At 40.3% G+C, this 24,583-nt stretch overlaps 1 protein-coding gene across 1 annotated transcript in view; it reads left to right on the top strand.

Annotated features, from left to right (window-relative positions):
• The window catches only part of limk2 (LIM domain kinase 2), a 49,143-nt gene extending 28,038 nt beyond the window's left edge, over positions 1–21,105 (top strand). The window contains exons 5-16 of the mRNA XM_061986358.1: positions 1,755–1,940; positions 5,094–5,199; positions 8,063–8,274; positions 10,179–10,365; positions 10,440–10,526; positions 10,739–10,870; positions 11,136–11,192; positions 15,396–15,461; positions 15,534–15,708; positions 15,780–15,835; positions 15,925–16,082; positions 20,262–21,105. Coding sequence (XP_061842342.1) covers positions 1,755–1,940; positions 5,094–5,199; positions 8,063–8,274; positions 10,179–10,365; positions 10,440–10,526; positions 10,739–10,870; positions 11,136–11,192; positions 15,396–15,461; positions 15,534–15,708; positions 15,780–15,835; positions 15,925–16,082; positions 20,262–20,520 — 1,681 coding nt within the window. The 3' untranslated portion in view covers positions 20,521–21,105. The remainder of the gene's footprint in view (positions 1–1,754; positions 1,941–5,093; positions 5,200–8,062; positions 8,275–10,178; positions 10,366–10,439; positions 10,527–10,738; positions 10,871–11,135; positions 11,193–15,395; positions 15,462–15,533; positions 15,709–15,779; positions 15,836–15,924; positions 16,083–20,261) is intronic.
• Positions 21,106–24,583: the final 3,478 nt, after the last annotated feature.

Below are 24,583 nucleotides of genomic sequence, written 5' to 3'. Positions count from 1 at the left end.
ATATGTTACGTTAACATACCAGGCACGTTCTCAGTTGGTTATTTATGCCTCATATAACGTACACTTATTCAGCCTGTTGTTCACTATTCTTTATTTATTTTAAATTGCCTTTCAAATATCTATTCTTGGTGTCGGGTTTTATCAAATAAATTTCCCCAAAAATTGCGACTTATACTCCAGTGCGACTTATATATGTTTTTTTCTTTCTTTATTATGCATTTTCGGCCGGTGCGATTTATACTCCGGAGCGACTTATGCTCCGGAGCGACTTATAGTCCGAAAAATACGCTATATCTGCGACTTATAGTCTGGTGCAGTTAATATATGAAATGTTATTTATTACTAAAATTTAGTGGGTGCGGCTTATATGCAGGTGTGCTCTATAGTCCAGAAAATACGGTAATCATACTTGCCAACCCTGAGACCTCCAAATTCAGGAGATTGGGGGCGGGGGTGGTCAGGGTGGGTGAGGCCCGGGGGTGGGGTTAAGGGGGGAGGAGTACACTGAAATTCAAGTATTTCTTATATATATATATATATATATATATATATATATATATATATATATATATATATATATATATATATATATATATATATCACTTGACTTTCAGTGAATTCTAGCTATATATATATATATATATATATATATATATATATATATATATATATATATATATATATATATATATATATATATATATATATATGTATATATATATGTGTATATATATATAAATATATATGTATGTGTATATATATATATATATATAAATCACTTGACTTTCAGTGAATTCTAGCTATATATATATATATAATATATGTATTTTATTATATATATATATATATATATATGTATGTGTGGGAAAAAATCACAAGACTATTTCATCTCTACAGGCCTGTTTCATGAGGGGGGGTACCCTCAATCGTCAGGAGATTTTTATATATATATATATATATATATACATATATATATAAATAAAATAAATACTTGAATTTCAGTGTTCATTTATTTACACATATATACACACACATAACACTCCTCTCTACTCATTGTTGTATTTGAAAGTGCAATGCTTTGCAGCCAGTAGCACAGCCTTTGAAGGAGCATAGGTATGGGCAGTGTAATATTCTGGGTTGGAGTCAATAACCAGGCGAGGTGACGAAGTTGCGTCTCTTTACTTCATACTTCAGAACCGACTCCCACACTTGCCGTCAGGGTGCGCAATACAACGTAAACCGTTGGCCAACCAAAAAGTAACCACAGAACACTATACAGTAGTGTTCTGTGGTTACTTTTTGGTTGGCCAAGCGGACGTGACGACAGGCTGTCCTCACTCAGGTCCGCACGGACCTGGAGGGGGCGTGCCTTAAGTCCGGCTGGAAATCGGGAGAAATTCGGGAGAATGGTTGTCCCGGGAGATTTTCGGGAGAGGCACTGAAATTCGGGAGTCTCCCGGAAAATTCGTGAGGGTTGGCAAGTATGACTTTTTTCTAACATAGTCTATAGTTAGCTTTAGAATTTTGCAGAAAGTTGTTGGCACATAAGCAAATATATTTTTATTATACAACAATATGGCATCCATCTTCTTTTCTTTGTGTGAATGGATTGAGATCAAAGGCTAATAATTGCCGTCATTAGACATTTTCCATTAGTCTTCCAATCCTTTAGTGCCGCTCCCTTCAGAGCGTCAGCCAGAAACAAAGGCCTGTTGGCGCATGAAAGCAGTTGACCTTTCTGCTGTCGTACGCAGTGGGAAGTGCTACAAGCAGGTGATCCTCACGCCCATGTTGGAAAAGCGCTCACATGACTCCGTCCTGGACTCCCTGCCCCACACAGTGACACTCATCTCCATGCCGTCCGCGGCCAACGGCAAGAGGGGCTTCTCGGTGTCTGTGCTGAGGGACGCCAACGGCTCAGCGAGTGTCCAAGTCAAAGAGTGAGTGGCGCCTGACAGCAATAAGTCCGGCTGTGTGCAAATTTTGTGCTGCTTGCAAGAGAGGCTCATAGATTTGTATTTGCTGAATATTTCATATCGCCTTGGCTAGGGCTGCACGATTATGGCCAAAATAATAATCACCATTTTTTTTAATAACTATTGAAATCACGATTCAAAATGACGATTATTCACGTTAGGTAAAACATAGTGTTTCCCACAGGTCGGTAATTTACTTGTGAACTTGCAAATGTGACGTCATCATATAATATGTATTCAAATAGTCTAATAAGGGGTGTCAAACTTGTTTTCGTTCAGGGCTACATCGAAGTTATGGCGGCCATCAGCTCCGCAAATAACACCGAATAATATGTGAATTTGCCTATGCATAGGATTATTGTATATATGTGTACCGTGAAAAAAAATCTTTAGGCAACTCAGTCACCAGAATTTACTGTGAAATATACAGTGTTTTTTACTACATATTACGGTAAATAGGCAAACAATACCACTGTTTTTACGAAAAAAAACTGTCGGCTGGTTTTCACAACATAAGAAAAAAACAACTGGGAATTGGAAAAACAGTACCACAGTTTTTTTAATTCTGGCTAATGAGCTGCCAGTTCTTTACCGTAAAAAAGGTGGTACCGTTTTTTTTACATTTACTGTAATGCACCATAAAAAAACAACCGTAGATTTTACCGTAAAAGACAGTAGTAGTTTTTTCAATTTACAGTATGATCTATTGTAATTTTTACACTGTACAATTCACTAGCAAGCCATCACCAAAAATACACTTAAAAGGTCTGCGTACTGACTAAAGCACCGCTGCTGTACCCACCCGAAGCGAGACGTATACCCCGATTCTTAGTTGAGTTCTTAGTTGACTTGCTTTGAAATCATAAGTCAAGCAGATATTTAAGTATTTATTTTTCTTTTGACAAAAAAATGTTTGGAAAGTATGATATGATATTTGTTGCTTTATTGGATACTATTATTGTTTAAAAAGTTATACAATTTCATGCAGGACATATTTTTTCTGTCAAAATCTAAAAAACGAAACATTTGGTAAGAAATTATAAAGTACTTATTTCCAGGCGTTCGCGGGCCACATAAAATGATGTGGCGAGCCAGATCGAGCCCCCAGGCCTTGAGTTTGACACATGTGGTCTAATAAAAGGGCTAAATAGATGTTATCCATATATTTAAAGACACATTTTTTGTTTGGTCATTATTAGTGTTAACAGTTCATCTTTTTCTTATGACGTGATGCCTTTTGCTCCATTTATGAATTTCTGATGCATGTTGGCTTGATGTTTGACTGTTGCCATTTCTTAATATCAAGTAGCGTATAGTTCGAACTTAATCTGTCAGTGGACTCGCTATTGAAGCACTAAAAACTAAAACAAAGATGGCGGGGAGACGACGCTGTGCAAGTGGAGGCACGTAAATAAGACCGCCCATCAAACGGCGCATCCTAAAGAGATGGTCAGAAAGCAGCTTGAAAACTGTAAAACATAATCTATGCAACATTTTTACCAAAGAACCGCCATTAAATGTTATGTAGACCACAAGAAAATGTTTTAAATGTAGAAAAAAAATCGTAATATGACCACTTTTATATAACAAAATACAAAAATATTGCATTATTTAGTGGAACAATTGTACTCATGCAAAGAGTAATTTTTAATTACATTTGCACACACGCGCAGATGCAGGGGGTGCATGAATTTTAATGGAAAGCACATCTTGCTGGTGTTGGCACTCGGCGGAAAAGTGTCTCCAGTTTCTATTTAGCGTGATGGTTACCCGTTAGCAACGTTTCCTCTAAGGTGCGCGCCTGCGCAATTGCGCACTGCTCACGCGTCCTCTGCGCACAGCAAATTAATGCTGCGCAGAAAATCAAAAATCCCATCTGAACTCTAAACGAAATAAACACATTACAGTTTATTCTGTATGATTTTGCAATGCAACTCTGTGAGTGACAGGTGACAACAAGAGTGGCCCCAATGAATAAAACAATCTTTGTCAACACAGTTCAATTATAGTCTGTCGAGACACTTTACAGACAGGAATTCCATCAATCACTTTATTGAGCAAAAACCACACCAAAAACATGAGTAAAAAAAACTTTTATATATAAAAACTGGTAATTTTCTGCCATACAAACCAGGCTTAAACCAACTTTGTCATCTGTCATATCAACAGCAGCTGCTCGCTCTCTCACCTGCACCAACACACGCACTCATGGCACTTAGCCAGTGCTGCGTTTATGGCCACACAAAAAGTCGGACAACCCCAACGCCACACATTGTGTAAATGCCAGGTTGTAACACTCTGACTCCTCAATCAGATGTGTGCTTATTTTACTGCCATTTATTAAGGATGTTAATCTAAGGATATTATTCATGAAATGTTGTCACTAGATTTCATAAATGCTAATAAAAAGATGTATTTTACAGACAGAAAGTTACAGGAACTAAATGTAATCTCTGAAAGGGGTAACATTTCTTTTAAAGGCAGGACCCGCAGCCAGACATACAATACTAGCACATAGCTCATGAAAAACATGTTTTTTTGTTATTGTCATTGTAAGAGGGCAAAATCACTTATATCAGAAAATAATTTTAATAAAACATTTAAATTGTTATGATGTCAGGTTTGGGACAGGTGTAGCCACAGTGTGCACGTCTGATGTTGCTCACATGGGCTCCACTGAATGCTCAGGGAGTTTGTGCGTTTGCTCACACACATGAAAAATTAGAGTGAACTCCAGGGAGACAAGCAGTGCCGCGTGACGTGCAGGCGTCCATTTAATAACAATGGCGCTGTCTTTAACGCACACCGAGAACTCCACGCAAGTGAGACGAGGCGACCGGCTGCAGCATCCCGGGAAAAGTTTGATAATGCCGGCCTGATCATGGAGCTTTGCGCGCATACACAATGGCCTGTGGCATGGGCGGCAGCACAGCTGTGAAAGAACTTGAGTTAATATGCAGCGTAGCCTGCTTTTTAAATGTCAATATCGCCGTCGGTCACCTTCATTTATTGTGGCAGCCAAAATCGAGATTAAAATTGAATTAATTGCACAGCACAAGCCTTGGCCTTAAATTAACATTAGCATGTTGTAATGTTGTGGTGCTGTGTTACCACCAGGGTCAGAGGGATGCTCATTAGTCCAGAGGTGCGCAATGCCATACACGTTGGAGACCGGATCCTGGAGATTAATGGCCTTCCTGTGAGGACGCTGCTGGAAGAAGAGGTGACATTTCACATCTTGCAATCCATAACCTCCCTAATAAATGAAGTAATATCCAATTTTAGTGCTGTCATTAATGCCACGTCAACTCCCCCCAAGTTGTTTTTGTGCTGCAGCTGCACGTGGGAATTGGGTCATTCTTTACATGCTTACTTGATTAATGCATTCTTGAGCAGGGAGAGGATGCTATGAGCAATGCTTATACCACTTTGAGGCTTACCCTCACACTATTGCTTTCTTAATGCGCTAACTTGTAAAAACTTTCCTCTGAAAACTACAAACTAGTCTGTTTAAATCACTCAGCAGACAGTATAAACACACCAGGTGCAAACCAGTGAGATTCAATACAGAACACAATGTATTACAGTTTTGGGTGACACTTACACAAAGTATTACTTTAACTGTTATGTTTATTATTGTGGTTACATGCTATCATACAGTGCTTTTATGACACTTTGGTCACAATTTTTAGCTATTTAAGGGGAGCAAAATATTGGAACCAACTTTCAGTATCATTCTGCGTAGTTCTACCACAACAGTAAGTGATTATTTAAAGGGGAACATTATCACAATTTCAGAAGGGTTAAAACCATTAAAAATCAGTTCCCAGTGGCTTATTTTATTTTTCGAAGTTTTTTTCAAAATTTTACCCATCACGCAATATCCCTAAAAAAAAGCTTCAAAGTGCCTGATTTTAACCATCGTTATATACACCCGTCCATTTTACTGTGACGTCACACAGTGATGCCAACACAAACAAACATGGCGGATAGAACAGCAAGCTATAGCGACATTAGCTCGGATTCAGACTCGGATTTCAGCGGCTTAAGCAATTCAACAGATTACGCATGTATTGAAACGGATGGTTGTAGTGTGGAGGCAGGTAGCGAAAACGAAATTGAAGAAGTAACTGAAGCTATTGAGCCATATCGGTTTGAACCGTATGCAAGCGAAACCGACGAAAACGACACGACAGGCAGCGACACGGGAGAAAGCGAGGACGAATTCGGCGATCGCCTTCTAACCAACGATTGCTATGTGTTTGTTTGGCATTAAAGGAAACTAACAACTATGAACTAGGTTTACAGCATATGAAATATATTTGGCAACAACATGCACTTTGAGAGTGCAGACAGCCCAGTTTTCATCAATTAATATATTCTGTAGACATACCCTCATCCGCTCTCTTTTCCTGAAAGCTGATCTGTCCAGTTTTGGAGTTGATGTCAGCAGGCCAGGGAAGCTAGGGTCGATATTCCTTTCTTGATCATCTTCGGTGGCATAAGGGACGGTGTGAGCCAAGACATCCAGGGGGTTTAGCTCGCTCGTCTGCGGGAACAAACTGCCGCCATTGCTTGCCGTGCTACCGAGGTCCTTTGTCCCTGAATTGCTCACACACTCCGGCAGATTCAATGGGGGTCTGGCGGCAGATTTCTTTGACTTTATTGTTGGAAATGCATCTGCTTTGAGTGTCGCAGGATATCCACACATTCTTGCCATCTCTGTCGTAGCATAGCTTTCGTCGGTAAAGTGTGCGGAACAAACGTCCAATTTCTTGCCACTTTCGCATCTTTGGGCCACTGGTGCAACTTGAATCCGTCCCTGTTCGTGTTGTTACACCCTCCGACAACACACCGACGAGTCATGATGTCTCCAAGGTACGGAAAACAGTCGAAGAAATGGAAAATAACAGAGCTGATTTGACTCCGTGTTTGTAATGTGTTTGAGAAAATGGCAGATTGCTTCCCGATGTGACGTCACATTGTGACGTCATCGCTCCGAGAGCGAATAATAGAAAGGCGTTTAATTCGCCAAAATTCACCCATTTAGAGTTCGGAAATCGGTTAAAAAAATATATGGTCTTTTTTTTGCAACATCAAGGTATATATTGACGCTTACATAGGTCTGGTGATAATGTTCCCCTTTAAGTACAATATTGACCTGAGGAACACTTGTTATATCCCTTTATTTGATGCTAACATTTTTTAATAGAAAAAATGTCTGTAAAAAGCAGGTTCGCCTTCTATTTGGGGTGTGTACACTGCATGAAAGAGCTGTAAAAATATAAGCTAAGAAGACTAGATTTTAGCAAAAAAAATACTAAAAACTAGTTCGATTAATGTGCTGCATTGCCAGATATTTTTACTTAATAAGGCAGCCTAAATTAAGATTTGTATATCTAGAAAAATAGCTGGAACTTTAGGCTTGTAATAAGTATTTTATTCTGAAAGCAAGCATTATTCAATTTGCAATTCTTAAATCCTCAAGGTGTTGCAGAATCTTTAAACACGATGTTCTATGTGGGGGAAACCAACATTCAATCCATTTTAATATTTTTAAACTTAAATAAAACAAAATATATATATTCATGCTAAAATTTGTTAATGACTAAATTGCTCTTAAAACCAGGGAAATATCTCAAAATAAAATGTAAAATCTCGGTCAGTGGCAAATAACTTGCAGTCTAGATTTATACATGTAAAAAAGCAGGTGGTGCCAAACAATTTGAGACAGAGCTTTTTTCCTTATCACTCACACACCAATGACGTGGAGAAATTGCGACCGAGACCTGTTTTTTTTGTTTGTTTGTTTTTTAAAGTATCAGAGGTGGGGCTATTTCCCAAACACGAGGAGGTATGAGGTTAATTTGAAGAGACGGGTTATGCATGAGTCATCAAACAGCTTTTGAGTAGCTAACAAATGTTAGATCTACTATTATTACGGTTCTTGAAAGAGCGAGGTCGTTTTATATATGGGTCCATGCAGTAACACACCCCTAATAGTCTTAATCCAGTACATGTTTTGTCAGTGAGTCTAAATAGAAATAATAAAGTCAAATGTTACAGATCCGTTTTGTTTCATGTAGGTGGACGACCTGATCCATCGCACCAGTCAGACACTACAGCTGCTTATAGAATATGACCCAGTCAGGCAGCGTTTGGACCGTCTCAGGCTGGGATCGCCCAGGAACCCCCTGGGAGCTCCAGCAACCTCCCGGATGCGCTTGTCCTCGCCGTCGAACGCAGTCCTGGAGAGGTCTGAGGTGGATGACGGCACGCTGAAGAGGAGGTCTTTGAGGTTTGTATTAGCCAAAACGCTGCAGCTTGTTATGTCTTTCAGCCCTGAATGCCTGAATTTGTGGCAGCTTTTTCAAAAAGTTGCAGCAAGCGCTGCAATGTTTTTAAGGCTTATTTTTCAGCTTGTGATTTAGTTAATTTGTTGTAAGTGTTCTTTGTAACTCGCAAAAGCACAGGATTTCAACGGCTTCAGCAAAATCTGCTTTATTTACTCACAAATGTGTGCATAGTTTGGAAAAAAATATTGATGTTTTTATTATAAAACAAACACCACCAAAGGCCCCCTTATAATAGGTAAGGTTGTATTTGTGCCTCACTCCTGTGGGAATCCTGCGTGTGACTGAAGCATTAAGGAGTGGTACTATCTAGCACTAGCTGCAATGTGCTCAAACAACCACCAGGTAGCACCTCTCTCTCTTTCGGTCTTATCAGGTCGTTAGTGCATTCTTCACTCACAGGTGAGGAATGAGGCAAAGAGTAACCCAGACCCACTATATGGTTTGCTGTCTACTTTGTCTGTATGTTTTATGCAAGGTTAAATGTGCTGGATGTCACCGACTCACGATTACACTTTTTTAAAGCAGAAAATATAACCATCAGCACAAAACGGTAGCCCTCAGCGAAATTGGGACGTGAGCATTCATTTTTTATACTTTAAAAAAACATTTTTTTTTATCAAACCTGATGTTTATTTTACGCATGTTTGGTACTAAAATGCATTGATGGGAAATACATTGTTCAATAATAAATTTTAATGTGTGAAATAAGCTTCTTGATCCGACCAGGGGTCAGACTTCGTAAAACTGCTTTACAATCAATTTTGATTGATTGAAACTTGTATTAGTAGATTGCACAGTATAGTACAATTGACCACTAAATTGTAAAACCCGAATAAGTTTTTCAACTTGTTTAAGTCGGGGTCCACTTTCATCAATTCACGGTAAATCAATCAATCAATCAATGTTTATTTATATAGCCCTAAATCACAAGTGTCTCAAAGGGCTGCACAAGCCACAACGACATCCGCGGTACAGAGCCCACATAAGGGCAAGGAAAAACTCACAACCCCAACGGGGACCAAGACCAGCAGTAACCCTGGCCTTTTGTTTTCTTTGGAACAAGCGTCTCGCTCTCGTTAGCATTAGCCATGTTTTAGCCATGCTTTTCAATCTCCGCCAAGGAAATAAGGGGCAGGGCAGAAACCACGGAGGGTCCTGGGGGCAGAAATATGCCAGAGCAAAAGTAGAAAAATCAGATCGGGATCAGAATCACAAATACTTTATTAATCCCCGAGGGTAAATTAAAATTTTCAGCACAATCCCATTCAAGATCAGACAAAAATTACAGGGAGACAGAACAGGATCGCTGACGGGTCTGCCAACTTCCGGCCCCCCTTACAAAAAAGGTGAGATACAGGTAAACAATGGGGGGATTTGGGGGTGAGAAAAAAAAATCGGTCTAAGCTTTGGCCCCTGGAGAGGGGGTCCGGACTGAGGCCAAGGGAAAAAACAACTCATAGCCATAGCACACATAAGCATGTGTGTAAGAGGGAAAACATCAAAGAACACAAAGGACATTAAGAACATTAAAAGAGCAGAGCTGATGCAACCAGCCATTTCTACAATACAGCTATGAAAAAAAAGTAAAAGAAACATACACTGTGGTTGCCTCTGCGTTGTTCCACGCCATTGTCTGCTGGGGTGGAGGGAGCATGGCCAGAGACAGGAGCAGACCCAACAAAGCAACCAACTCTCGGCCGCCCACTAACTCGGCCAGTGTCAGTGTAAAAAACTTTATTTTTTATTTTTTAAATCGTCTGAAACAAAAAACTTGTATTTATAGATAAAATCGATGTTGCCCAGGCCTAGTCTGTTATATGTTTAACGTCTATATTGTTGGTCTTAGGCGCAGCAACAGCATATGCAAGTCCCCTGGGCCCAATTCCCCCAAAGAGCACCTTTTTTTGACCCGAGACATTGGGCGCTCGGAATCTTTGAGGTCCTCCAGTAGCTGCTCTCATCGCATTTTCCGGCCGTGTGACCTCATCCACGGCGAGGTTCTGGGGAAGGGCTTCTTCGGACAAGCCATCAAGGTCTCGTTCTCTCCGTCTTAATGAGCCACAGCCTGCGGGGCCACGGTGATGTAATTGTTGCGTTTGGCTCACAGGTGACTCATAAAGCCACGGGAGAGGTGATGGTGATGAAGGAGCTGATTCGCTGCGACGAGGAGACCCAGAAAACTTTCCTCAAGGAGGTAATCAGTTGCAGGAGTTCTGCACTTCCTCACAGACAAAACAGTCGGACTTGTAACGTATTCTATGTACAGCGGAAAGCACGGCACATGTGCCAACAATCATCTCTTTGTTGCTTGCTGTGTGGAGATGGTTTTCTTACCCAGTTTTGGCGGACATCATTGATTATTGCATCTAAGGTCTATTTTCTCGCTGATCTCATTCCACCATTTAGGTCAAAGTGATGCGGTGCCTTGACCACCCTCACGTGCTCAAGTTCATCGGTGTTCTCTACAAGGATAAAAGGCTGAATTTGATCACAGAGTTCATCGAAGGAGGAACCCTTAAGGACTTCATCAGAGACACGGTGAGTTCCAACTTCTTTTTTGCACAAACACATGAGGAGAGTTGCTGCGGAGGACAAGCAGTTGTGTGTGGGGGGGCGACCTGAAGTAAACTCATCACTGTTTGAAAGTTGAATGGAGGCCTGGTGGAGCGGCCAAGACTATAGAAAGTGTTGCCAGGTCGACTCTCCTCCATGCTTAAGAGTTGACTCGAATAGTATGAACGTAATTATTTGCTGGTGTTCAAAGCTCAACGTTGACATCTCGTCTCCTGTTCAATCTCCACAGGATCCATTTCCATGGGACCAAAGGGTGAGCTTTGCAAAGAGCATCGCGTCTGGCATGGTGAGTAGACTGTTTGCACAGACTGATGAGATTAGTGAAATATTTGCAAGCACGCACTGTAATGTAAATATTCAGTCAATGGACCGTGCAAGTAAAGCACAGGTGTCAAAAACATCGAGCATTGGGCTTGCATGGCGGATTTTAACAATATCCTTCTTAAAATGCATATTTATTTAACTTTGTGTAATGCAACTGCAACTGTGGTATGAATAAGATGCATTGCACGAACCATTCTTGCAAGGGGTGTCAGATTACCATCCAATTAACCCCTCCGCCCCACACACACGCATTGTTATAAGTGGAGCCCTGAAGAAAACAAACAAAGAAATGCAGCCAGCGTGCATTTTGAAGAAGCAGCGACTTTATTTAAATACACCTCACTAGAGCCACGTTTCGATTTTTTGATTTTGCTTGCTGCGATTCAACTCTTCAAATATAACTACAAGTATTAGGAACTTTACACTTTTTACTAAACACTTTATGTTCAAATAATTTTTTAGTGTGCGGATAAAAACTTTTTGTTCCTGAAATAATCATTCAACTTGTTTTTGGTGTTGGTACACATTAATTTACACTTCCTCATATTAAAACTGCACTTTATTGTATTTTTATTAAATACAGTGGAACCTCTATTTTCAAACTTAATTGGTTCGTAATACGAAGGTCCTGAGTACCGGTAGTCCTGAGTTCAATCCGGGCTCGGGATCTTTCTGTGTGGAGTTTGCATGTTCTTCCCGTGACTGCGTGGGTTCTCTCTCCGGCTTCCTCCCACCTCCAAAGACATGCACCTGGGGATAGGTTGATTGGCAACACTAAATTGGCCCTACTGCAGTGGTTCTTAACCTTGTTGGAGTTACCGAACCCCACCAGTTTCATATGCGCATTCACCGAACCCTTCTTCAGTGAAAAAATAAAATAAAACATTCTTAATTCAATCGTAATTTATAAATATTAATCATGAAATTATGTTATTATATTAAAGAAATACTAATAAAGATATATTTTACAAACAGAAAGTTACAGGATTGTCCACATGATTCCATGTTTACATCTCATTGTGCAACATGTGAATGTTTTAGTGGGAACTAAATGCGATATCTGAAAGGGGTACAAATTATTTCCAAAGCAGGAACCCCACCCAGACATACAATACCAGTACACAGCTCATGAAAAACAATATTTTTTGTTATTGTCATTGTAAGTGGGCCTAAACACATATATTAGAAAATAATCTCATAGAAATGGCTGCTGTCATTTGGTTATAATAATAAAATATTGAACTTGTTATTTAGTCAGGTTGGGGACAGGTGTGCTGCTGGTGTGGCCACAGCGCATGTGCACGTCTGACGTCGCTCACGTGCTCCACTGAATGTTCAAAGATTTTTTGCGTTTGCTCACGCATATGGAAAATTAGAGGGAACATTGTTTGGGGGTATCCATAATACGCCGATAGGGAAATGTTTTTATCTACACGATGAGTCGGGTGTGTCTTGACCTCCGCGGCGGAGGCTCCGGCAAACCCCTGAGGCCGACTCACCGAACCCCTAAGGTTCGATCGAACCCAGGTTAAGAACCACTGCCCTAGTGTGTGAATGTGAGTGTGAATGTTGTCTATCTGTGTTGGCCCTGCGATGAGGTGGCGACTTGTCCAGGGTGTACCCCGCCTTCCACCCGAATGCAGCTGAGATAGGCTCAAGCACCCCCCGCGACCCCAAAAGGGACAAGCGGTAGAAAATGGATGGGTTCGTAAACCGAAAAGTTCATATAGTAAAGCGGAGTTCCCCATAAAAAAAACTATGTAAACATGAATAATTGGTTCTAGCCTCAACAAAAGTCTCTATTTTAGTAGACACTATAATGTGTGTGTATATGTATATGTATATGTATATGTATATGTGTATATATATATATATATATGTATGTACATATATATATGTGTATGTATGTATGTATGTGTATATATATATATATGTATGTATGTATATATGTATGTATGTATGTATGTATGTATTGTTAAAATACTGTAAACATACTGTAAATATATATCAAACCAACATAACAAGGGGGAAATGGCTCAACAATATGTTTTTTATCCAAACAATACAACAACATTAAATGACAACACACACACAGACACACACAAGTCTCATTGGTGTGCTCCAAAGCGTTAGCAACCATGTTGCTACAATGAAAAACCAAAAGAGGAGAATAATTTTACTTTGTGTCTGCAAATATTTGTGGCTTCACGTAGTCACGTTAGGACAAACTAGCAGTGTGAGGTGAACCTTCATCGTCTTGTGTCCCGGTAGTACCTACTCCTTAGCTATGATAATGAAGGTCCGCTGTAGCATCTTTTTTGGCCTTGTCACAATTAAAGTCTTGCTGCAGAACAAAGCCCCTTAGCTGGTAAAATCCCTGAACTGAAGGGGCCGCAAGGCGAGGCTAACGCGCTAAAACGCTAGCTCAATGCTGTTGTCTAGCAACCTGTAACTATACAGCAAGACTGAAAGTCTGGACACATTCAAAGCGTTTTTGATCACACAAAGTGATCTCTTAGACTGGCTGACACAGCTCCGACCTGTCTAGGTACCACAATTGTAGAAACAAACTCGTCAGAAGTGCCACTCACTTTCTTTCAGCGGCATGCTGAATGAATTAAGCGTTTGTATGGCGAGACATGGTTCGCACACAGAGGAATACGAGGAAACGTACGTAAACCGAAACGGATGCAATTAGAGGCGTTCGTAAATCAAAATTCCACAGTATAAGCTTTTTGAGTAAATAAAAAGTCTGCATTTTGCATTCTGCTTGCTGTTTACCAAACCACTGGTGATACACTTGTGTAGCACTGATGTAATCAAGGAATAAAAGGCAATTTACCATTTTAAAAGTATTGTTTAATAACTGTTAACTTGGGGAAATAAAGTGCACCACTGGTTAATTACTGCAGAAAGCAATGTTTGTTGACAAGCAAAATAAAGAACTTTGATAGGAAAAAAAGTTTTTTCACCCAAAAAACATATCGAAACAGAAGCAAAAAAGGCAGCTCAAAAATAGTCAAAAGTGATCATTGTAACTTAGACTTAGACTTCCTTTTTATTGTCATTCAAATTTGAACTTTAAAGTACAGATAGGAACGAAATTTCGTTGCATTAGCTCATGGTAGTGCAGGATAAAAAAGCAATAAGGTGCAGATATAAATAAATAAATAGGTTACTGTACAGATAAATATATTGCACTTTTTCATATGCATCCACGTTTATGGATGTATGTTATATTGTCTTTATTATTCCAGCGAGTTAATCCATTTTGGGGGGAGTTGAGGGGATAACTATGATGCGTTCAAGAGTCTTACGGTCTGAGGGAAGAAGCTGTTACAGAACCTGGAGGTTCTGCTTCGGAGGCTGCAGAACCTCTTTCTAGAGTCAGTCTACATACGGTAATGTTATTTATATAACTAAAGTGTTGCTGTAGTTGGTTTAGTTATATTTGTGGTGTTCCTCTAGGTTCCATCTTAGGTCCTGTCTTTTTCATCAATTGAGTTCTGTTTTGAAAAAAAAAAATAAAAAAAAATTGTGCAAGGCTCACATTTTTGCAGCAGTTTCTAAAAAAAAACACAAGGGTGCTGTCATGGAGATGCTCTTTGATTAGCTTTTTTTGCATAAGGTCTTTAAAAACAGCAGAGCATTTTTGTAACGCTGACAAAATCAAATGTCTACTGTAAAGGACTCTGGTCCTCTGGAACATACAAAATAAGACTAATAGTGAAGGGAGGAGTCCGGCCCCCAGGTCCTTAGCTTTCTGGAGATGTGGCCCCCAAAACAATGAAGTTGAATATCCCTGTTGTACAAACAATCACCAGCTGCCATGCATATTTTGTCCAAGCCAAAAAAGATGGCACAAACATAATGCCTCTGTTTATCAATGTAGTGATATATTATGTGCAATGATGTGTATATTATATTTAAAATCAGCGCAGGAAACAACATAAATGTTTCCTTTTAATTTCCCATGCATATTATGCGTGTTCTATTAAGTTGGATGCACCTGACTAAAAAGTACAGTGCAGATTTCAGTGTTTGTGCAGCTTTTAGCATTAACATATTTGTCACCAGTGATCATACTCACTTTAGCATAGATTTATTCCAAAGAAGTACGTCAGTCAGCAAATGCGTGCATTAAAAAATGTCTTCTTTGTGTCAGACATACCTTCATTCCATGAGCATCATACACAGAGACCTCAACTCTCACAATTGCCTGGTTAAACTGGTAAGTGCCCTCAGTCCCGAGCACGTCCATATTAGTTGGAGCGACCCATCAGGTGTTACCTTTTCCCTTCAGGACAACACCGTGGTCGTTGCTGACTTTGGACTGTCCCGACTCATTGTCGAAGAGAAAGTGAAACCGTCCCCCGAGAAGAGCGCCACTAAGAAAAGGGTGTTCCGACGTATTGACCGCAAGAAAAGGTACACCGTGGTTGGAAACCCCTACTGGATGGCGCCGGAGATGCTTAACGGTGAGTGGTGGAACAAACGACTGACCAGGCGTGAGTGAGCTTACTTCATCCTGTGTTTGATCGTGTTTTAGGGAAACGCTATGACGAGAAGGTGGACATTTTCTCTTATGGAATCGTTCTTTGTGAGGTGACGTCACATTTTCACTCTGTTCTGTTACAATCGTAAAGCTGCGGTACTTATTTGTTGACGAAGGACCTCGCTGTCTTGTGATCCAGATCATCGGAAAGGTCTACGCAGACCCCGAATGTCTTCCCAGGACTCTGGACTTTGGTTTGAATGTGGGCAAGTTTGTGGAGAAGTTCCTACCTGAAGATTGTCCTGCAGCGTTCTTTCCGCTGGCTGTGGCGTGCTGCGACCTCGCACCGGACAACCGGTGAGTTCCTATTCTTCTTCTAAAGCCAACACAGTGATCAAGTCCATAATTGGGACTTTACCACTAGATCTCATACCGTATTTTTCAGAGTATAAGTCGCACCGGCCGAAAATGCATAATAAAGAAGGAAAAAAAACATATATAAGTCGCATTTTTGGGGGAAATTTATTTGATAAAACCTAACACCAAGAATAGACATTTGAAAGGCAATTCAAAATAAATGAAGAATAGTGAACAACAGGCTGAATAAGTGTACGTTATATGAGGCTTAAATAACCAACTGAGAACGTGCCTGGTATGTTAACGTAACATATTATGGTAAGAGTCATTCAAATAACTATAACATATAGAACATGCTATACGTTTACCAAACAATCTGTCACTCCTAATCGCTAAATCCCATGAAATCTTATACGTCTAGTCTCTTATGTGAATGAGCTAAATAATATTATTTGATATTTTACGGTAATGTGTTAATAATTTCACACATAAGTCGCTCCTGAGTATAAGTCGCACCCCTGGCCAAACAATGAAAAAAAACTGCGACTTATAGTCCGAAAAATATGGGCCGAATGCATTAGCACAGTTTTTAACTTTTTTGACCTCGGGGCCCAACTTTTCCTCTACAGAGAGGGCTAGGGTCCACTCAAATATTAGACTGAATCTTGATTTTAATCATATTCAATAATTATTTCTAACCTTCTTACAAAATGATATGAAATCATGTGTTAATCATAAATATTATCAAGGTTTAGGTCAGGCTGATTACAAAAAAAAATACTAATAAGAACCAATAGTACATACAGTTACGCAGTGCAAATATAAGTAACATTATAACTGGATTAATAAGACATAATAATAATGTTTCTTAAAAGTGCAAATGAAAATACAGCTTCACCACTTTAGTCATAATTTTTGCACTTAGGAAACTTCTCTTCTCACTTTAGCTCCAGACTTCTATGTCTGTTTGAGAGTAACATTACTGCCACAAGTGGTGGAAAAGTGTATTACAACTGAATACTGCTGCGGCCCATACATGCCACAGCTGAGAAAAATATATATTTTTGACACCCCTCCTAGGGGGTGCTCACGTCACATCTATGGTTAAGAAACACAACATTAGCACATCCGTGTCCTCCTGGACCATGACCAACAGAACTGCCATCAGGCCTGCGTTTTTGCCCCTTTTTAAAATATATGTATTTTTAACAAATTATTTTTTATTTTTTTTACGTATGTCCTGTCCAGCCGCCAAAGCAATGTATATTGTCGATGTAGATGCCCATATCTGCTGTACAGATTTTCTTTACAAAAGAGAAGTGTGGGATACTTCTCTTGTTGCCTTATTTGTATTTGACTTTATTAAATGTTGGGATATATTTAGTCTTTGGCGCAGCTGGAGCAGAGCAGGAGGGGATAGAAAGAAGAAAAGAAGACAGAGGGGGAACTTGTGGGTCCAAGAGGGGGACAAAAACGAGAGACAACAATAACAAAGAACATTAACATACCAAAAATGATAAAGAAGAAGCAGGTAATGAAGTAGATAGCAATAACACAGTATTGACCATGAACATTATTGCACTACAAAATACTAATTATACTATTTATAATGAATAATGATAATAATTACCTCTATTATCAGCATTACAATTGCTTCAAATGCAAATGCGAAAATACTTGAATTACAAAATAAGGCAGATAAAAAGGGGGTAAAGAAAGAGGAGTTTACTGTATCAACCTTTTACATTGTTATGGTAAAATAACGTTGAGCATTTTGAGCCTTGAATGCGTTTTGCTGCAGGGTTATTTAAAGTGTGGCGAAGAGGCCATTTTGGTGCCAGTGGGTTGTTCTTTCTCATGACACGGCACTTTGTAGAAATAAAATCAAAAACCAAAAAATATGGCCTCAAAAGAGTGACAACACCCTTGCGCGTACAAACCACACACCACTGACTTTCTCTGTGCTCGTGATGTACAAACCGTACAAACCTACACTTAAAACAATAATTGCTTAGAAATAAAACCGATAAAAAAACTAGTGAAGCGTAAACACAAAACATGCAAAATACTGGGGGGGGTTTTAACAGTGTGTGTATTTTAGTTATTCAAAAAAATAATAACCTGATCAAAAGATTTTATTGTGTGTTTAAGTATTTTTAGAGCAAATTCAACAGTACCACGATGATAATAATAACCGTGATAATTTTGGTCACGATAACTGTGATATGACATTTATAAAATAGCCATTAGTTCATTTAGCTATTTTATTGCTTAAAATACTTAATTTAGAGCAACATTACATAACATATGCTTTTTTATTGATAACACAAAGCTATGTAATGGATGTTGTGGTTAGCATTTATTTATGTGTTGGTTTTAATGTACGAACCCCGTTTCCATGTGAGTTGGGAAATTGTGTTAGATGTAAATATAAACGGAATACAATGATTTGCAAATCCTTTTCAACCCATATCCAATTGAATGCACTACAAAGACAAGATATTTGATGTTCAAACTCATAAACTTTTTTTTTTTTTTTGCAAATAATAATTAACTTAGAATTCCATGGCTGCAACACATGCCAAAGTAGTTGGGAAAGGGCATGTTCAACACTGTGTTACATCACCTTTTCTTTTAACAACACTCAATAAACGATTGGGAACTGAGGAAACTAATTGTTGAAGCTTTGAAACTGGAATTCTTTCCCATTCTTGTTTTATGTAGAGCTTCAGTCGTTCAACAGTCCGGGGTCTCCGCTGTCGTATTTTACGCTTCATAATGCGCCACACATTTTCGATGGGAGACAGGTCTGGACTGCAGGCGGGCCAGGAAAGTACCTGCACTCTTTTTTACGAAGCCACGCTGTTGTAAAACGTGTTGAATGTGGCTTGGCATTGTCTTGCTGAAATAAGCAGGGGCGTCCATGAAAAAGACGACGCTTAGATGGCAACATATGTTGTTCCAAAACCTGTATGTACCTTTCAGCATTAATGGTGCCTTCACAGATGTGTAAGTTACCCATGCCTTGGGCACTAATGCACCCCCATACCATCACAGATGCTGGCTTTTCAACTTTGCGTCCATAACAGTCTGGATGGTTCGCTTCCCCTTTGGTCCGGATGACACGATGTCGAATATTTCCAAGAACAATTTGAAATGTGGACTCGTCAGACCACAGAACACTTTTCCACTTTGCATCAGTCCATCTTAGATGATCTCGGGCCCAGAGAAGCCGGCGGCGTTTCTGGATGTTGTTGATAAATGGCTTTGGCTTTGCATAGTAGAGCTTTAACTTGCACTTACAGATGTAGCGATGAACTGTATTTAGTGACAGTGGTTTTCTGAAGAGTTCCTGAGCCCATGTGGTGATATCCTTTAGAGATTGATGTCGGTTTTTGATACAGTGCCGTCTGAGGGATCGAAGGTCACGGTCATTCAATGTTGGTTTCCGGCCATGCCGCTTACGTGGAGTGATTTCTCCAGATTCTCTGAACCTTTTGATGATATTATGGACCGTAGATGTTGAAATCCCTACATTTCTTGCAATTTCACTTTGAGAAACGTTGTTCTTAAACTGTTTGACTATTTGCTCACGCAGCTGTGGACAAAGGGGTGTACCTCGCCCCATCCTTTCTTGTGAAAGACTGAGCATTTTTTGGGAAGCTGTTTTTATACCCAATCATGGCACCCACCTGTTCCCAATTAGCCTGCACACCTGTGGGATGTTCCAAATAAGTGTTTGATGAGCATTCCTCAACTTTATCAGTATTTATTGCCACCTTTCCCAACTTCTTTGTCACGTGTTGCTGGCATCAAATTCGAAAGTTAATGATTATTTGCAAAAAAAAAAAAATGTTTATCAGTTTGAACATCAAATATGTTGTCTTTGTAGCATATTCAACTGAATATGGGTTGACAATGATTTGCAAATAATTGTATTCCGTTTATATTTACATCTAACACAATTTCCCAACTCATATGGAAACGGGGTTTGTACAAAATGTATCAAAGTGCCCTCGTATTCTTCATATTTTATTTTTGTGGCCCTCACTGGACAAAGTTTGGACACCCCTGAACTAAAGTATCGATATATTGATTTGATATTACAGCATAAATATGTGGTATCGATATTTCAGCATAAGTGTTCCACTTCTAACCTCTTGTTTTCTCCCTGACTAGTCCACCCTTCCAGAAGCTGGAGGACTGTTTCATAGCTCTGTCCCTCAACCAGGAGCTGGGCATTCCTCTGCCCATAGAACTGGACCAACTTCACCAGAGTCTGAGTCGCCTCCACTGGCCCAAAGACAGTTCTTGCCCGCTGCAGAGCACAGACCAGAATGAGCCACAAACCCCGAACGCATCCTCTCTGGACAGTCCCAGCATGTCTGACAGCGCCACTTCGGACTCAGAACCTTCTGGCCTGAAAGAAACCCTGTGAGCGTACCAGGAACCAGGAAACACCTGATTTGTGCGCATTTCAGTTTTTACTTTTAGAATGTACTCACGTTTACCGTGCAGAAAGGCAACAAGCAGCTCTCTGCGTTCTGTGTTTCCACAAGTCTTCACAGCATCTTTTACACTAGTTAGTTTGCAAGTCAGGTGGTTTTTCTGCAGCCGCCATGTTTGCTCCTTCACAGTCAACACGAGCAGATTCATTGCTCCAAAAGCAAGATTAGAGTTTTCATTTCACTTCTCATCCAAGGAACAAGAGTTTCTGCTGGACTTTTTGCACTTTCACTTCTTATTTGGCTAAGCTGACACCAACAGGTCAAAATTCACATCTCAAATTTGCTGCTTTTTTTAAAGGACTTGTTACGACTAAGACCTGTACAGAAGAACTGGATATTATTTTTGTATTCATTCAAATGTTTATATTGTACATAAGGCTCGATGAGAGCTCTCTTTTAGAATCACATTTCATACTTTGTGGTGTTATTATTTTTTTAGTGAGGTACCGACTGTAACCACTAATATTTAATCATCAGTAGCTTTCACAAATAAACCCTCAGACTGCTTTTCTTCACTCGGTTTCTAGCTTGATGATTCTAGCTCAATGTGGTGGATTTATGTCTGCTACCTTAAAATAGTAAAATGACTGTAATGGTAATCACAACCATGCTTTTGGATAATTACAATTATTTTCTTTTTTCTAACTTGTGTAATAATGTACTTCATGTCTATGAATGACCTAAATCTTATCCAGATTAGTACTGACCAACCTAAATCTAGTCCGAACTAGATCCGACCATCCTAAATCTAGTACTGACTAGTAAATTTGACCAACCTGAATCTAGTCTGGACTTGAGCCGACCAACCTAAATGTAGCCCGAACTGGATCTGACTAACCTAAATCTAGTCCGAACTGGATCTGACCAACCTAAATCTAGTCCAGACTAGTGCTGACCAACCTAAATCTAGTCTGAACTAGATCCGACCAACCTAAAACTCGTCCCAACTAGATCCAACCAATCTATTTCTACATGGGATTAGATCAGACCAACCTAATTCTAGTCTGAACTAGATCTGACCAACCTAAATCTAGTCCGAACTAGACCAGCCCAACCTAAATGTAATTCGAACCAGATCTGACTAACCTAAATCTAGTCCGAACTAGATCTGACTAACCTATATCTAGTCCGAACTAGATCCGAGCAACCTAAATCTAGTCCAGATTAGTACTGACCAACCTATATCTAGTCCGATCTAGATCCGACCAACCTAAAACTTGTCCCAACTAGATCCAACCAATTTATATCTAGACGGGATTAGATCCGACCAACCTAACACTAGACTGAACTAGATCTGGCCAACCTAAATCGAGTCCGAACTAGACCAGACCAACCTAAATGTAGTCCGAACCAGATCTGACCAATATATGTCTAGCACGGACTACATTGACCAACCTAAAACTAGTCCAGACTTGTACTGACCAACCTAAATCTAGTGTGAACAAGATCCGACCAACCTAAAACTAGTCCCAACTAGATCCAACCAATTTATATCTAGACAGGATTAGATCCGACAAACCTAACTCTAGTCTGAATTAGATATGACCAACCTAAATCTAGTCCGAACTAGATCCGGCCATCCTAAATCTAGTCCAGACTACTCCTGACCAGTAAATTTGACCTACCTGAATCTAGTCTGGACTTGAGCCGACCAACCTAAATGTAGCCCGAACTAGATCTGACTAACCTAAATCTAGTACGAACTAGATCCGACCAACCTAAATCTAGTCCAGACTAGTACTGACCAACCTAAATCTAGTCCGAACTAGATCTGACCAACCTAAAACCTGTCCCAACTAGATCAAACCATCCTAAATCTAGTACTGAACAGTAAATTTGACCAAACTGAATCTAGTCTGGACTTGAGCCGACCAACCTAAATGTAGCCCGAACTAGATCTGACTAACCTAAGTCTAGCCCGGACTACATCCGACCAACCTAAAACTAGTCCAGACTAGTCCTGACCAACCTAAATCTAGTCTGAACAAGATCCGACCAACCTAAAACTAGTCCCAACTAGACAGGCACGTGCACACATAGGGCCCTATGGGTGCTTGAGCCCCTGCCCTTTTTGCCTCGTCTTAAAAAGTGCCCTCTGCCTGTGTGTGTGGTTTTTTTTTTTCTTTGAACAACATTAATAAATTCCTGTCAGGGATGTAAATGTAAATGCAGAGAATAATTTCGCCACACCTAGTGTGTGTGTGACAATCATTGGTACTTTAACTTTAACTTTAAAAAAAAACAGCGGTACAAAAACTCCACGTTTTCTTGTAATACCGGGTTGTTTGAGCCTGCCGCTTCCGCCAGAGAGAGAGAGAGAGAGAGGGCGAGTGAGTGAGTAAGTGAGAGGAGAGAGAGCCAACTGCAGCGCTGAGGAGACGTCACGTGACAGTCGAGCAACTTGAACCTGTGAGTTATGGTCTAGTCGCCGTCCACTTATTCAGCATCTAATATGGGTAATATTTCAGAAAAACGCTGTATTATTCTATTATTCAATGTGTCAGCTTCTGTTTTTGCCGGACGTCGGAGCACGGCACATCAAATCCGCACAGAGCAGAGCGGATCGTGCGGGACAGGAAGTAGTGTACAAAATACAAAATAAAACACCGGGTTAATTTTCAAAATAAAATGCACTGTGTTTACGGCGGATCACATTTCTCTCACAGTAGAGGTTTAGATATAAAGTTTATAGTGACTTTGCTATTTCTGTGTGGGTTAACAAAATAATAATAATAACGATAATAAGAATAAGAATAATGATGATGATGATGATAATAATAATAATAATCCATCCATCCATCCATCTTCTTCCGCTTATCCGAGGTCGGGTCGCGGGGGCAGCAGCCTAAGCAGGGAAGCCCAGACTTCCCTCTCCCCAGCCACTTCGTCCAGCTCCTCCCGGGGGATCCCGAGGCATTCCCAGGCCAGCCGGGAGACATAGTCTTCCCAACGTGTCCTGGGTCTTCCCCGTGGCTTCCTACCGGTCGGACGTGCCCTAAACACCTCCCGAGGGAGGTGATCGGGTGGCATCCTGACCAGATGCCCGAACCACCTCATCTGGCTCCTCTCGATGTGGAGGAGCAGCGGCTTTACTTTGAGCTCCCCCCGGATGACAGAGCTTCTCACCCTATCTCTAAGGGAGAGACCCGCCACCCGGCGGAGGAAACTCATTTCGGCCGCTTGTACCCGTGATCTTGTCCTTTCGGTCATAACCCAAAGCTCATGACCATAGGTGAGGATGGGAACGTAGATCGACCGGTAAATTGAGAGCTTTGCCTTCCGGCTCAGCTCCTTCTTCACCACAACGGATCGATACAGCGTCCGCATTACTGAAGATGCCGCACCGATCTGCCTGTCGATCTCACGATCCACTCTTCCCTCACTCGTGAACAAGACTCCGAGGTACTTGAACTCCTCCACTTGGGGCAGGGTCTCCTCCCCAACCCGAAGATGGCATTCCACCCTTTTCCGGGCGAGAACCATGGACCCATTATTATCATTATTATTATTATTATTATTATTAATAATAATAATAATTTCAGCATTCTGGGGATATAAGATGTAGGTTATCTGTTAGGAATATTACCATCTGTATTTAAACTTGATTCATGTTGATTATGCCTGCAGCACAATGCCAAAAAAAGAAAGGATAGAGAAAAGGAAGGAGAAGCAGCTAAGGGTAGCAGACCTCTTAATGCATGGCTAAAACCAAGTACTAGCACCATGGAAGCCCTGAATTTACATTGAGGAGCATATTTGGGTATGGGTGGCCTCCATCCTACAGCCCTCTACTGGCCCCTGGTCCATATTTTTGGCCCTGTATTGCGTTTCAGTTGTTTAGTCTGAGCATTAAGTGAGAAAGACCATAAGTTACAACTTGATGGTGTTTTCATCAAGTTAAGGGAAGAAGGACAGATTTTCTCATTGAAGTTTTTTTCCATTTGAGTATTTATTTTTGTATTTTTTTTTCAAAGTTCATGTTGCACTGTTCAA

This window comes from Nerophis lumbriciformis, linkage group LG12, assembly GCF_033978685.3.
Source record: "Nerophis lumbriciformis linkage group LG12, RoL_Nlum_v2.1, whole genome shotgun sequence".
In the NCBI taxonomy this organism is placed as follows: domain Eukaryota; kingdom Metazoa; phylum Chordata; class Actinopteri; order Syngnathiformes; family Syngnathidae; genus Nerophis; species Nerophis lumbriciformis.
Note: the sequence above shows the minus strand (reverse complement) of the source record. Positions and strands in the feature narration are given on the sequence as shown.